At 38.6% G+C, this 12502-nt stretch overlaps 1 protein-coding gene across 2 annotated transcripts in view; it reads left to right on the plus strand.

The window, feature by feature from the left end:
* The first annotated feature begins 9436 nt into the window (after positions 1-9436).
* The window catches only part of CACNB4 (calcium voltage-gated channel auxiliary subunit beta 4), a 321025-nt gene continuing 317959 nt past the window's right edge, over positions 9437-12502 (plus strand). The window contains exons 1-2 of one of the 2 annotated variants that reach the window (XM_031960676.1): positions 9437-9688; positions 10215-10298. In XM_031960676.1, the coding sequence (XP_031816536.1) occupies positions 9608-9688; positions 10215-10298 (165 nt within the window). In that variant the 5' untranslated portion in view covers positions 9437-9607. Of the gene's footprint in view, positions 9689-9850; positions 9988-10214; positions 10299-12502 lie in introns of those variants that run through there. The other variant, XM_031960677.1, reaches the window with a different exon arrangement.

The raw sequence follows: 12502 nt of genomic DNA on the forward strand, positions 1-12502 counted from the left end.
CCTATAAAAATAAGTATTGACACATCATTAAAAATGTTAGCTTGTAAAGTGTTAAACTCAAATTCTATCATTTAAAAACTAAAATTATCTCAGCTAAAAGAGAATGAATAAAACAAACCAGCTACCATCTATATGCCATTGAAAAAGTGTATACCTGTAATTTAATTTTAATGCTAAATTTCATCACAATATGTATTATTAATTTTTTTTATTTGCATGATTATCTGGGTCACTTGTGCCCTTTAAAATTGTACTTAAGTTGGGGCACCTAATTGGTGTAGTGGATAGAGCACCAGCCCTCAAGTCAGGAGGACCTGAGTTCAAATTTGATCTGAGATATTTAATACTTCTTGGGCAAGTATTAGGAAATTGTATTTAACTTGATGTATTGATTAATTTTGCTGCATTCATTTACAAAATATTTTCTTTTTTATTTTTCTGTTACAAGGAATAACTGAGTAGAAAGTAGGAGAGAGATATATTTAAAAAGTAAGATGTTATGAAAACAAAAAAATAGTAAAATGTTAAAATGTACATACCTTTCTAAATATGGATTTTACAAGTGGCTAAATTCTTTAGGGTTAAAAAAGTAAACATGTCAACTAATTTTTTCATTTTTTTTTTTTTTTATTGATAGTCTAGGTTTACAGCCTTGTGAGTATTCTAATACAGAGTAGTCATTTAATTGCCAGTATAACATTTTGTTAGGTATGTGTAAAAATACTAGAGTTGCTCGATTGTTATTGTGACTTGTTACTCTTATTTTAAAAGGGCTTTACTCCTAGGCAATTGGTCTCCTTCACACAATGGTGTGATAAGAAATTTGGTTATATAAATTCTGTTGCAAAAATTCAATTTGAAAACATTTATTAAGTGCTTTCTTTGGCCCAGGCACTATGCCAATAGCTGGGGATCTAAAAACAAAAAAGAATATCTTCCCTTATGGAGAATATTATTTTAATGAGATACAACATGTACTCAACTAAATTTGTATAATGCAAGGTAGATTGTGACAGAAGGAATGAGGAAAGATCTAGATAAAAAAAAAAATTCTTACATGCTGAATAGCAGGTGAGCCAGAATGGCTGGGCAGTAAATGAGGGAAATGATATATTAGATTACAAAGATAGGAAGAGCTTTAAATACCAGAGAAGATTATAGTGGTCTGAGAAGTAATATGGCACCACTGGAGTGTACTAAATAGATGGATGACAAGCATTTTAGGAAAATCAATTAGGCAAACTGTTCGGAGAATAGATTGGAATGGGGGGAGATTTGAGGTAGGAAAGATCAATTAGGAAGTTATTGCAATATTTGAGGTTAGAAGTGATGAGAGCCTGAATCAGAGTGGTACTCTGCAAGTAAAAGAAAATGAATAATCTAAAAGATATAGAAAAATAAGCAAGTTTTTGACAATTGTTCGAATATGTAGAGAGTTGGTGAAAGTGAGAGGTTGAGAATCAATTAATACTCAAAGCCAGTTACTATGTACAAGGCATTATGCTAAAAGGGGGGAGAGTGGGGAGAGGAGGGAGAGATACAAAAAAGAGGCAAAAGATAATCCCTGTCCTTAGGGAGTTTACAATCTAATAGGGAGATAAAATGCAAACAAATATATACAAAGCAATGTGTATATAGAATAAATAGGAGAATTAACTGAGAGAAGGCTCTGAAATTAAGAGGTGTTGGAGAAACTTCCTGAGACTTAAAGGAAGAGATCAATAATCAGAGTGGAAAAGGGAGAATGTTCCAGGTCTGAGGAACTGCCAGAGAAATGCCCGGAGCTGAGAAATGGTTTGCCAATTAGCCAAGAGTCTAGTGTCAATGAATATACATATTAGGAAATAAGGTGAAAGAATATTGGAAAGGTAGGAAGGATTTATAAAGGACTTTGAATACCAAATAGAGCATTTTGCATTTGTTCCTGGAGGCAATAGGAACCTGATTGGACCTGCATTTCTAGAAGTTTAATGTCTGAATGAAAGCTAGATTGGGGTGGGAAGATTTGGGGGAGGCAAAGTTGCTAGCAGTCTATTGCAATAATCCAGGTGTGATGTGATGAGAGTCTACAGATGGTGCAGTCAGAGGAGGGAAGGGGACATATTCAAGAAATGTCACAAAGTTGAAATTGACAAGTCATTGGCAATAGATTGAATATTGATGTGGGGGTGACAGCTAATGAAAAATTCAAGATTACTCCTAGGTTGAGAGCCTGAGGGACTAATAGAATGATCTTGCCCTCCACAATAACTGGGAAGGTGGGAAAGGGAAGGGTTTAAGGGAAAAGAAATGTGTTCCATTTTGGACACATTGAGTTTAAGATGTCTGCTGGATAGCCAGTTCAAGATGTGTGAAAGAAAGTTGAAGGTTCAAATTTGGAGGTCAGCAAAGACTTTGGAACTGGATAGATAAGAGAACCATTAGTATAGAGATGGGAATTAAATCCATGGTAGCTGATGAGAACACCAACTAAAGTAGTCTAGAGGATGAAAAGATGAGAGTCCATGAGAGAATGCTGAGGGACCCATTAAAGAGCATCTTCTAGAAAAGAATTCAGCAAAGTAGACAGAGGAGTGGCCAAAGGGGAAAGAGAACCAAGAGAAAGTGGTGTCCTCAAAATTTAGAGAGACAAGAGTATGAAGGAGGAGTGAAAGGCTGCAGAGAAGTCGAGGAGAATGAGAAATGAGCAAAATCTGTGACACCGAGTTGGCAAGCCTAAGTGACTGAAAGGATGACTGTGCTCATAGCCTTGATAGGGAAGTTTGCAGCAGGGGTAAGTTTTAGGTAGGAAACATAATGAGTTCTATTTTAGATATGTTGTGCTTAAGATGCCAAGTCCACCATAGCTGATCATCACATAATTTTATTGTGGCTGTGTACAATGTCTCTTGGTTCCACTCATTTCACTTAGCATCAATTCATGAAAGTCTTCCTAAGTTTTTCTGAAATCAGCCTGCTTTAAACAACATATAATTTACCTTTAAAAAGTACTGCTATGAACCAGGAGATCATTATACCCTTCAACAACAATATTGTATGAGGATATATTCTGATGGAAGTGGATTTCTTCGACAAAGAGAAGATCTAATTCAGTTCCAATTGATCAATGATGGACAGAATCAACTACACCCAGAGAAGGAACACTGGGAAATGAATGCATACTGTTTGCATTTTTGTTTTTGTTTTTCTTTTTACCTTCTGAATCCAATTCTTCTTGTGTAACAAGAGAACTGTTCGGTTCTGCACACATATATTGTATCTAGAATATACTTTAACATGTTTAACATGCATAAGACTGCCTGCTATCTAGGGGAGAGGGTGGAGGGAGGGAAAGGAAAAGTTGGAACAGAAGTGAGTGCAAGGGATAGTGTTGTAAAAAAAATTACCCATGCATATGTTCTGTCAGTAAAAAGCCATAATTAAAAAAAATACTGCTACTTCAGAATTAATTTTGATGATGTTCAAAAAAACTCCACAGAAACATATATCAAGGCCATCTTGATCTTTATCAGAAAGAACCCTGATAAAAATTTTGATAAAATAAGTCTCTTTTGAAAATGACATTTTGAAGGAAGCTAATTTCCTTATTAATAGCATTAATGCAGTTCTAATGGTAGAGAATTGAGGTGTAAGAATCCCCTCTGGTCAGCGCACAGGTCCATCATGAAAGAATTCACAAACCCGAAAAGTCTGAATGGCAAAAAAGATTTTTATTGGCATTGAGAAGCTAGCTTTGCTAGGAAGACATTTCTTAGTGGCAAGAAGTCCTGTCAGAGAAAATAGCAAAGGTTAACACTGAGAAGAGGATATCTTCATAGCGGTTAAGAGTCCTGGAAGGCAAGAGTCCTGGCAGGCAGCTGTGCTTGGCAAAGCATAATCCTATTTCAGACTTATGCAGAGATTTGGAATTCAAAATTGTCTTTTTATAAGAAGTCTGAGGCTGGGGCTTCTATTCAATGCTCTCAGGCCTAGATTTCCGGTTGAAAAGAGAGTACTTATCTTGGAGTTTCAAGCCACTCAATAGGAATATTAGGTCCAAATCTCTAACTAAATGAGACCACTTAAGTTGGAGCTACTGGGAGTGGTACTGGGCTAATCTTCAACTCAATAGAAGGTACAGCAGTTCTTCTCAAAGTATGGTCTAGTGAATCCTGGGGATCTCTGAAATCCTTTTAGAGGGCCTACAAATTCAAAAATAGTTTTTATTTCCAATATAGTAAATGTCTATAAATGTAATCCAGATAAACAAAAACGATTTGGAGATATCCTCAACAATTTTTAATAGGATAAAGATACTGAAAACCAAAGTTTGAGAACTACCAGGATACAACTACTCAACAGAGGGTGCAGCTAGTCCCTGCCAAGATTTCCAACAGAATGAAACCACTTAACTGCCCTGAATGGTGGGTCTCTGTCAGAGGAGAGTTTCAAAGTTCATCCCATTGCTTTCCCCCAAAAGTCAAGGGGAGCAGTTTCAGGGTTCACCCCATCAGCATTTTGTTAATCATGTGAATAACTGTTCTTATTCTCTAAAGCAACTCTTTTTCAAGTCAATAACCTTGGCTAAATAATTTAACTTGTCTCAGAACCCATTTTCTTCTCTGTATAGGTATTAATAGGACCTTCCCTGTTGACCCCATAGGGCATGGTGAGGATCAAATGAGATAAGGAATATAAAAGCGTGTAAGGAAAAAAAAAAGTCATTGCCCTTTAAATTTTGTGTGCTAACGATAACTAATATTTATATGGCATTTTAAAGTTTGCATAGTGCTTAATAATACATTATATTTTTGGTGCTTCACAAAAACTCTTAGAGTTAGGTAGAGTAGATAGTGTCATTCTATTTTATGGTTGAAGAAACTGAGCAACTTATCCAGGATCAGAGTCCTATTTCTGAGATAAGATTCAAATCCACACTGCCACAGCCAGCAATACAGACAATGTTAGAGTTTGGAGGAGTTTGGGACATAAATTGGTAGAGTCCCCTCATTATACAAATGAAATCTGAGAGATAGGTTGGACAAAACACAATTTGGAGTCAGATGAACTGGATTTGGATCCTTATCACCTGTAACTTTAGTTTCTTTATGTGACATGGCAACTTAAATGATCTAAAACTATAGTCTTATACTATGAGGATCAGAGAAGGGACTTTGCCAGAGGTCACATAATTTGTAAATGTCCACAGAGCTGGAAGGAACCTAGAGGTCATCTAGTCCAACCCTTTCATTCTATAGGTAAGAGAAGTGAGGTTTGGGGAAGTTCAGTGATTTGCCTAAGATCACATAATATTGTGCTAGAGGTAGAATTTGAACTCAGATTCTGCAATTCCTGAAAGACACCATGGAGTAATGATTAATGAATGCTAGAATCTAGTGAATTAGTGAATCCTACATCCTGAAAGAGCTAGGATCAATTTCTACCCCTGAAATATACTGATTGTATTATTGTAGTCAAGTCACAATCTCTCAGTATCTCTGGGTAACATTGAAGATTTAAGTGGCCTTCACTGGTAAAGGTAAGTTCTTTACAACAAATGAAATTATAGGTCCAGTTCTATTAAAAGAGAATGATATTTTTCACTTTACTTCTTGTGACTTTTAAGTCTAGTCCTCTTTCCACCCTACCGAATCCAAATTTCTTATCCTGGCAATCTAGAATTCCTCCTACTGTCTTTCCTCTACCTAATCTTCAATTTGGTCTGTTCTTCATCATTGCCTCACTGATTTTTATAACCTTTGAACACTTGCACTGCTTGCTTAGTGGTTGCCACTGATACACATCCTATCTCTTTAACTAGTCTGTCAGCTCCAGAAATCAGAGACAAGGCCCCATGATATTGTTTACCCAGGATTTAGAAGAGATGTTCACTCAACAAGCATTTAAGTGTCTACTAAAGTGCCAGGCACAGATGTTGGTAATACAAATATAAAAATTGAAACAATCTTTCTCAAAAGGAACTTCTGCATCCAACCATTCTGGAGAATGATTTGGAACTGTGCTCAAAAAGTTATCAAACTGTGCATACCCTTTGATCCAGCAGTATTTCTACTGGGCTTATATCCCAAAGAGATACTAAAGAAGGAAAAGTATGTGCACGAATGTTTGTGGCAGCCTTGTTTGTAGTGGCCAGAAACTGGAAACTGAGCGGATGCCCCTCAATTGGAGAATGGCTGAATAAGTTGTGGTATATGAATGTTATGGAATAATAATGTTCTCTAAGAAATGACCAACAGGATGATTTCAGAAAGGCCTGGAGAGACTTACATGAACTGATGCTGAGTGAAATGAGCAGGACCAGGAGATCATTATATACTTCAACAACAATACTATATGATGATCAATTCTGATGGACATGGCCCTCTTCAACAGTGAGATGAAACAAATCAGTTCCAATAGTTCAATAATGAAGAGAATCAGCTACATCCATTGAAAGAACTATGGGAAATGAGTGTGGACCACAACATAGCATTTCTACTCTTTCTGTTTTTTGTTTTCCTTCTCAGGTTATTTTTACCTTATTTCTAAATCAGATTTTTCTTGTGCAGCAAGATAACTGTATAAATATGTATACATATGTTGTATTTAACATATACTTTAACATATTTAACATGTATTGGTCTATCTGTCATCTAGGGGAGGGGATGGGGAGAAGGAGGGGATAAGTTGGAACAGAAGGTTTTGCAAGGGTCAGTGCTGAAAAATTACCCATGCATATGTCTTATAAATAAAAAGCTATAATAATAATAATAATAAAGGAACTTCTAATGAGGGACATGAATATATGTCTATATATATATATGTATTTATAGAACAAATATAAAGAGATAAAATGTTTAAATACAATATAGCATAGAAAGAAGGTACTAGGAGTAAGGGGGAGGATTAGGAAGTCTTCTTTGTAGAAGGTAACACTTGAAATGTGTTTTAAAGGAAAAGAAGGATTATTTGAGGTGAAGGTGAGAAAGGCATTTCAGGCAGGAGGAATGGCAATTGCAAAGGCACATAAATGATAAAGTATTGGCTATGGGGAACAGAGAAGTTCTGATTATATGTGATGTCAGGCAGAGGAAAAATGTTTAATAAGACTGGAAAGGTAGTTTGAGGTCAGGTTCTACATGGCTTTAAAAGCCAAGTAGGGGAGTTGATATTTGATAGTAAAAAACAATAGGGAGCCCCCAGAGGTGATTGAATAGGAGAGTGACAATGATTAGATTTATTCTAAAAGGAAAGTCACTTGGGCAGCTCTAAATCCTATCTATGATCAGTTCAATAGTCAGTCACATAATTCAAGAAATAGATACACACAATGCATATGCAGTTTGGAATAGTCATAAAGAATCTCACTAAGAGGAGGAAGATCTGTCTTTGATACATGTTATGTATACATGTTATGTGATCCCGTGTAAGTCATTTAACTTTCAGTAATGTAGGCAGCTCTCAAAAGATTTTGATATTCTTCTCACAAAGAAATTCCCATAAATTTAATTAATTTATGTATATTAATCACCATCTACATCTCAAATAATTTGTTGCTAAACTATGAATTATATTATTGTAATGGAGGTTTGGTACATGTCTAGGTAGTCATCAAGCCTCCATTACTCTATGTTTAATGAAATTGGGGGTCACTGAGTTGCTGTATAGTTAAGTGAATCAGCTGTGATCCAAAAAGAAAATATACTCTTTTTTTTTTTTAAAGGAACCTGGAGTCCTAGTTTCTAATTCTGGCTCTCCCATTAACTGGTTGTGTAATTTTGGATAAATCATTAAACTTCTGGGGCCTTACTTAATCTCATCTGTAACATGAAATAATCTTCTCCCTTCCCCCCACCCCCCAACTTCCCCTATCTTAGAATCAGCTAGATGGCAAAATGGATTGAGTAACATGCCTTCAGTCAGGAAGATTCATTTTCCTGAGTTCAAATCTGGCCTGGACAATTAGCTGTGTGTCTCTGGGCAACTGTTTGCCTCCGTTTCTTCATCTGTTAAATGATCTGGATAAGGAAATGACAAAACACTCTAATATCTTCCAAGAAAACCCTAAATGGAGTTATGAAGAGTTGGACATGACTGAAAGGTAGACAGACAACAAGGCCCTCTTCCACTTCTGATACTGTGTGGCTCAAACTTTGCAACTAGACTAGGGTAGAGGAAGATATAGGAATGGACAGATAATGTGTGTAATTTCATCCATCAACATGGCTACATAATTGTTTAAAAATGAAACAGTAATTCCATCAAGAAATCCCAGATGGCAAGGTGAACAGTGAGAACAAAGATGGAGTGGGTTAGTGATTTGAGCTACTATGTCTGTTTTAATGGATTTCCTATGTAATATTTATAGATTTGCAAGTCTATGAAGAAAACAGAGCTCTTAAAAAAATGTCTGGCTTCATGTTACTTTTTTCTTTTCTCTCCTCTTAGCATCCTTAGTTTATCTCCTTGCTTCCCACAGTTGCTAAGCATGTCCCCACCTCCAATGATTTATTTTAATTTTAAATACAATTCTTTGTGCTTTGGGGACTAATTCAAGAATCAGACACTTAAAGGTTGCATATGCATTTTAGATAATTCTACACATTAGAAAATGGCCATCCTTGCATGTAGTATGCATAAAGGCATATGGCCAAGGGTTGCTTCAGCTGGTTGAGCATGACCTTCAAATCTCCTAGGACAACATGGTCTCAGCAGGGTTGGCTTCCCCATACAGGCTTAGGTTGGCAGCTTGCTCCATTATTGCTTACTATTTGAGTGACTTTTGGCTAACAAGTGAGGCTTTGCGAAAACAAAACAAATCAGTCAGACAAAAAAAAAAAAAAAAAAAAAAAGAAAAAAAAAAAAACTCCAAACCCAAATCCATGCATCAGCAGAAAAGGCTGATGAGTGAAATCAGAGAAACCTTTTTCCTTTACCCTTTTATACTTTTTATACAGTAGACCACACACACACACACACACACACACACACACACACACACACACACAACCCTCATATACCTTTGCTCTCTCAGCTGTATGCTACACTGCACCAGTCTCTATCTCTAAGTCCCTGATTCATGAACTGTGCCTCCTTTGTCTCTCATGTAAAATTGTGCAGTATTTTTATCTCTCCCCCCCCCCCATCTTCTGGAAAGCTCGTGTGTGTGTATGTGTATGTGTGTGTGTGTGTGTGTGTGTGTGTGTGTGTGTGGAGGGGGGAGGTCTGAACCTCTTTTTCCTATAGCATCAGGCCAGCAAAATCCCCGATAGAAGCCCCTTTCCCTTCTCCCTCTTCCCAATACATTGCACCTTGAGTTTGTGCCACTCACACCCGAGCCCAACTGTCTCGGAGGGAGAAAGTGCTTCTGCAGCTTTAAGGTGCTGCCCGTGCAAAAGTACCACTGGAGGCGGGAGCCACAGCCAGCCATCCGCCCCGCGGGCAGGCAGGCAGGCAGGCAGGCAGGCTGGCAGGCTGGCAGCAGTGGCTGCTCTGGCTGCTGCCACCGCCGCTGTGCCCAGGAGCCCAGGGAGCGAGGGAAGTCGCTGTCCTCTCCTTCAGTCCTGGCCCCTGTCAAGCCCGCTGGCCCGAGTGAGGAGTAGGCAGGCAGCCCATGCCGCTTTAAACCATGTCCCAGCTCTCCTCTTCGTCGTCGTCCTCCTACACTAAGAACGGGATTGCAGACGGGCCGCACTCCCCCGGCTCGCAGGTACCTCCTCCTTCGCAAGCTTTCGGAACCACCTCCATCTGCCTCTTGGCGTGCAGTACCCCCAGTTCTGCGAAGCAGCAGCGGCAGCCTCCGCTTCCTACCTCCTCTTTTGTCTCCTCCTCCTTTCCTCTTTCTCCTCCCTCTCTTCTCCCCTTCCTCCCTCCTCCTCCTCCTCTTCTCCTCCTCCTCCTTTTCCTTCTCTCAGTCTCTTGCTCCCGCTAGAGAAGCCGGCTGGCTTCCCCCTGTCCGATGCTAGGAGCTCCTGAACAAGCTCCTTCGAATCGTTGTTAATGGATGTGGTGGGTGTCTGGGGCTTCTTTTTTTCCGCGTGTGTGTGTGTGTGTGTGTGTGTTTGGGGGCTATTTGGACTCAAGGGCTTGGACCCGGGGCTGCCTGGGGCTCATTCAGACTGGATTAACGGTCAGGTCAGCCCTCTCAATCTCTTGGCCGGTGACCCTGCTGCTTAGCCGCAGGTTCCTTTCCTTCCCCAAGCCCTCACCCTCTTTTCTTATCTTGTCGAGTTCAGGTGGCCAGAGGCACCACGACCCGGAGGAGCAGATTGAAACGATCCGATGGCAGTACCACTTCGACCAGTTTCATCCTTAGACAGGTAGGAAGGAGCGGGAAGGAGGGAGAGGAGGAAGAGAAAAAAAGAGGAGAAAGAGAAAAAGAAGGGGGACGAGGAAGAAGTGGAAGAGGAGGAGGAGAAATGGGGAGGGGAGAGAGAGAGAGGAAGGTAGAAGGGAAGAAAGAGGGAGCAGAGTCCCTAGCCCAGGCAAGCCGGGCTCCCCAAGCGGGCGGGGGTGGGCTCTGAAGTAGAAACCTTGCAGCCGCCTCCACGTGTAGGAAGGTGACTGTCGGTTCTTACCGCCCCCCCAAGCAGACAACACAAACACACGCCCTCCTGGAGCTAAGGCTAGTTGGTTCTTTTTGGCTTTGCTTTTGAAACTTCTCTTTCTCTTTTCCTTCTGTGACTCGTTATTCCCCCCTCCTCACTCCTCTCCCCAGTCCAATTCTAGTCTCTTATTGTTTCGGGGGAAGAATGTCTCTAATCCGGGAAGTCTATTTGGTCCACACTAGGGTTGTGTGCGGAGAAGCAAAGAGCTCAAAGGCTCAGGAAGGAAGGAAGTTGAATTTGATTTGGGGACTGGGAGCCCCAGAATTGGAACTTTGTGTTTTCTTCTCGGGGTTGGAAAAAGCATCTTCGGAAGGAGTGGCCTCCCTTGTCATACAGAAAACAGTTGCGAACTGGGACCTCTTTTGATTTGGGTCACAGACAGTTATCTGGGATGCTCAGGGTGGAATGGGGTGGGGGAGGGTGTCGTCTTTCATTTAGACCACTTAACTAGGATCTTGAGGAAAAACTAGAAAAGATAATTTTCTTAAAAGTTTTCTCTCAGTTAAGGAAAGCTTCGTTGCTTCCCTTCACTTAAAAAAAAGGGGGGGGGGAGGTTCAGGTCTTAATAAAATTGTAGTAAGAGAAATCTGATGGACATTTATCTTATTGATTAGGGTTTCTATTAGTACTTCTTGAATTTTGAAATTTAAGTACGGAGTGTATTGATTATATGTGTTATTGTCAGGAATAATGAGTGTTTAAAGGATTTAATTTAGGTGAACTATCAATCTGTATTTATTTTTGTTATAATTGTGTGGCAAATGAAACACTCCAGAGATGCCACATTTTTGAAGAGACCATGAAAAGGTGAGTCACCTTGACTCCAGTACAGCAGCTTTCATGGTGTGTGCACTGGGGTTACTGCAGGGATCTGGTCATTAGAAATAGGAGGCTCTTTATAAACCCTGCTCTGCTGTGGATTGCTCGTGTGACCTTGGGAAGTTATATTTCCCCTAGGTCACTCATTTGCTTGTGGATGTATTTTTAACACGATTGTTAGTCAATTTTATTTTTTTAAATTAGCCTCAAATTGAAAACAACTAATCAACATTGCATGGATACAAGATTTTAAAAAGTTAAATGGACACTTTATCCTAAAGGTCATATTTGAAGCTTATTTACAGATTACTTAATATGTAATCTTCAGCTTTCTCAGAAACAGAGGTTTTATCACTTCACTATTCTTTAAGTATTTAGAGTCCCCAATAGGTAAATACATTTTGCATTCAATTATATATTTTCCCATTTTCACCTTTTATTTATAAAACACAAATTTTCACCTTTCAAAAGGATTTGAGTATTAAAAATATTTTGGTGTTTTCTGTTATTTATTTTGTAGAAGACTATTTTTAGAAGTGTTTTATTGATGCAAACTGTTGGAAGCTCTAATTATACAAAGGTGATACTTCTTTTCATATTACCATGGCATCCCATGAACAATTTGGCTCAAAGTTTTCTTATCTGTATCTTGACTTCCTTCACCCATTATTTTTCTATTGAAAGCTGCTTTATAGTACAAAGATCAATATTCTTTCTCTGCTTGTGATTTTCTTCTCCAACTTATATATACATATGCAATATTATATATAGGTACAAATTCAAATTGCTGCATGTCAAATGATTTTCAGGCTAATTGTAATTGACATACATATTTTTCTATATCTATCAGAGATATTTCTGATATTGTTCCAGAAAAAGACTTGTTTAATAAAATGAAAGCTTTTAAATCTAGAAGATATTTATGTTAGTTCAGAAAGTCAAGAAAAAATAAAAAACTTGGCTCTCAAAAGAGATTATTTATACATTTTTCCTATTTATTTTCTGCACAGCATAGCTGTGCCTACCAAAATGGCTGCAAGAGAAAGCTGAGAAATTTCATATTTCTTCAGAAGAAACCAAAAATGGTAACATAGATT

The sequence above is a fragment of the Sarcophilus harrisii genome, chromosome 3 (genome assembly GCF_902635505.1).
Source record: "Sarcophilus harrisii chromosome 3, mSarHar1.11, whole genome shotgun sequence".
NCBI classification, from domain to species: domain Eukaryota; kingdom Metazoa; phylum Chordata; class Mammalia; order Dasyuromorphia; family Dasyuridae; genus Sarcophilus; species Sarcophilus harrisii.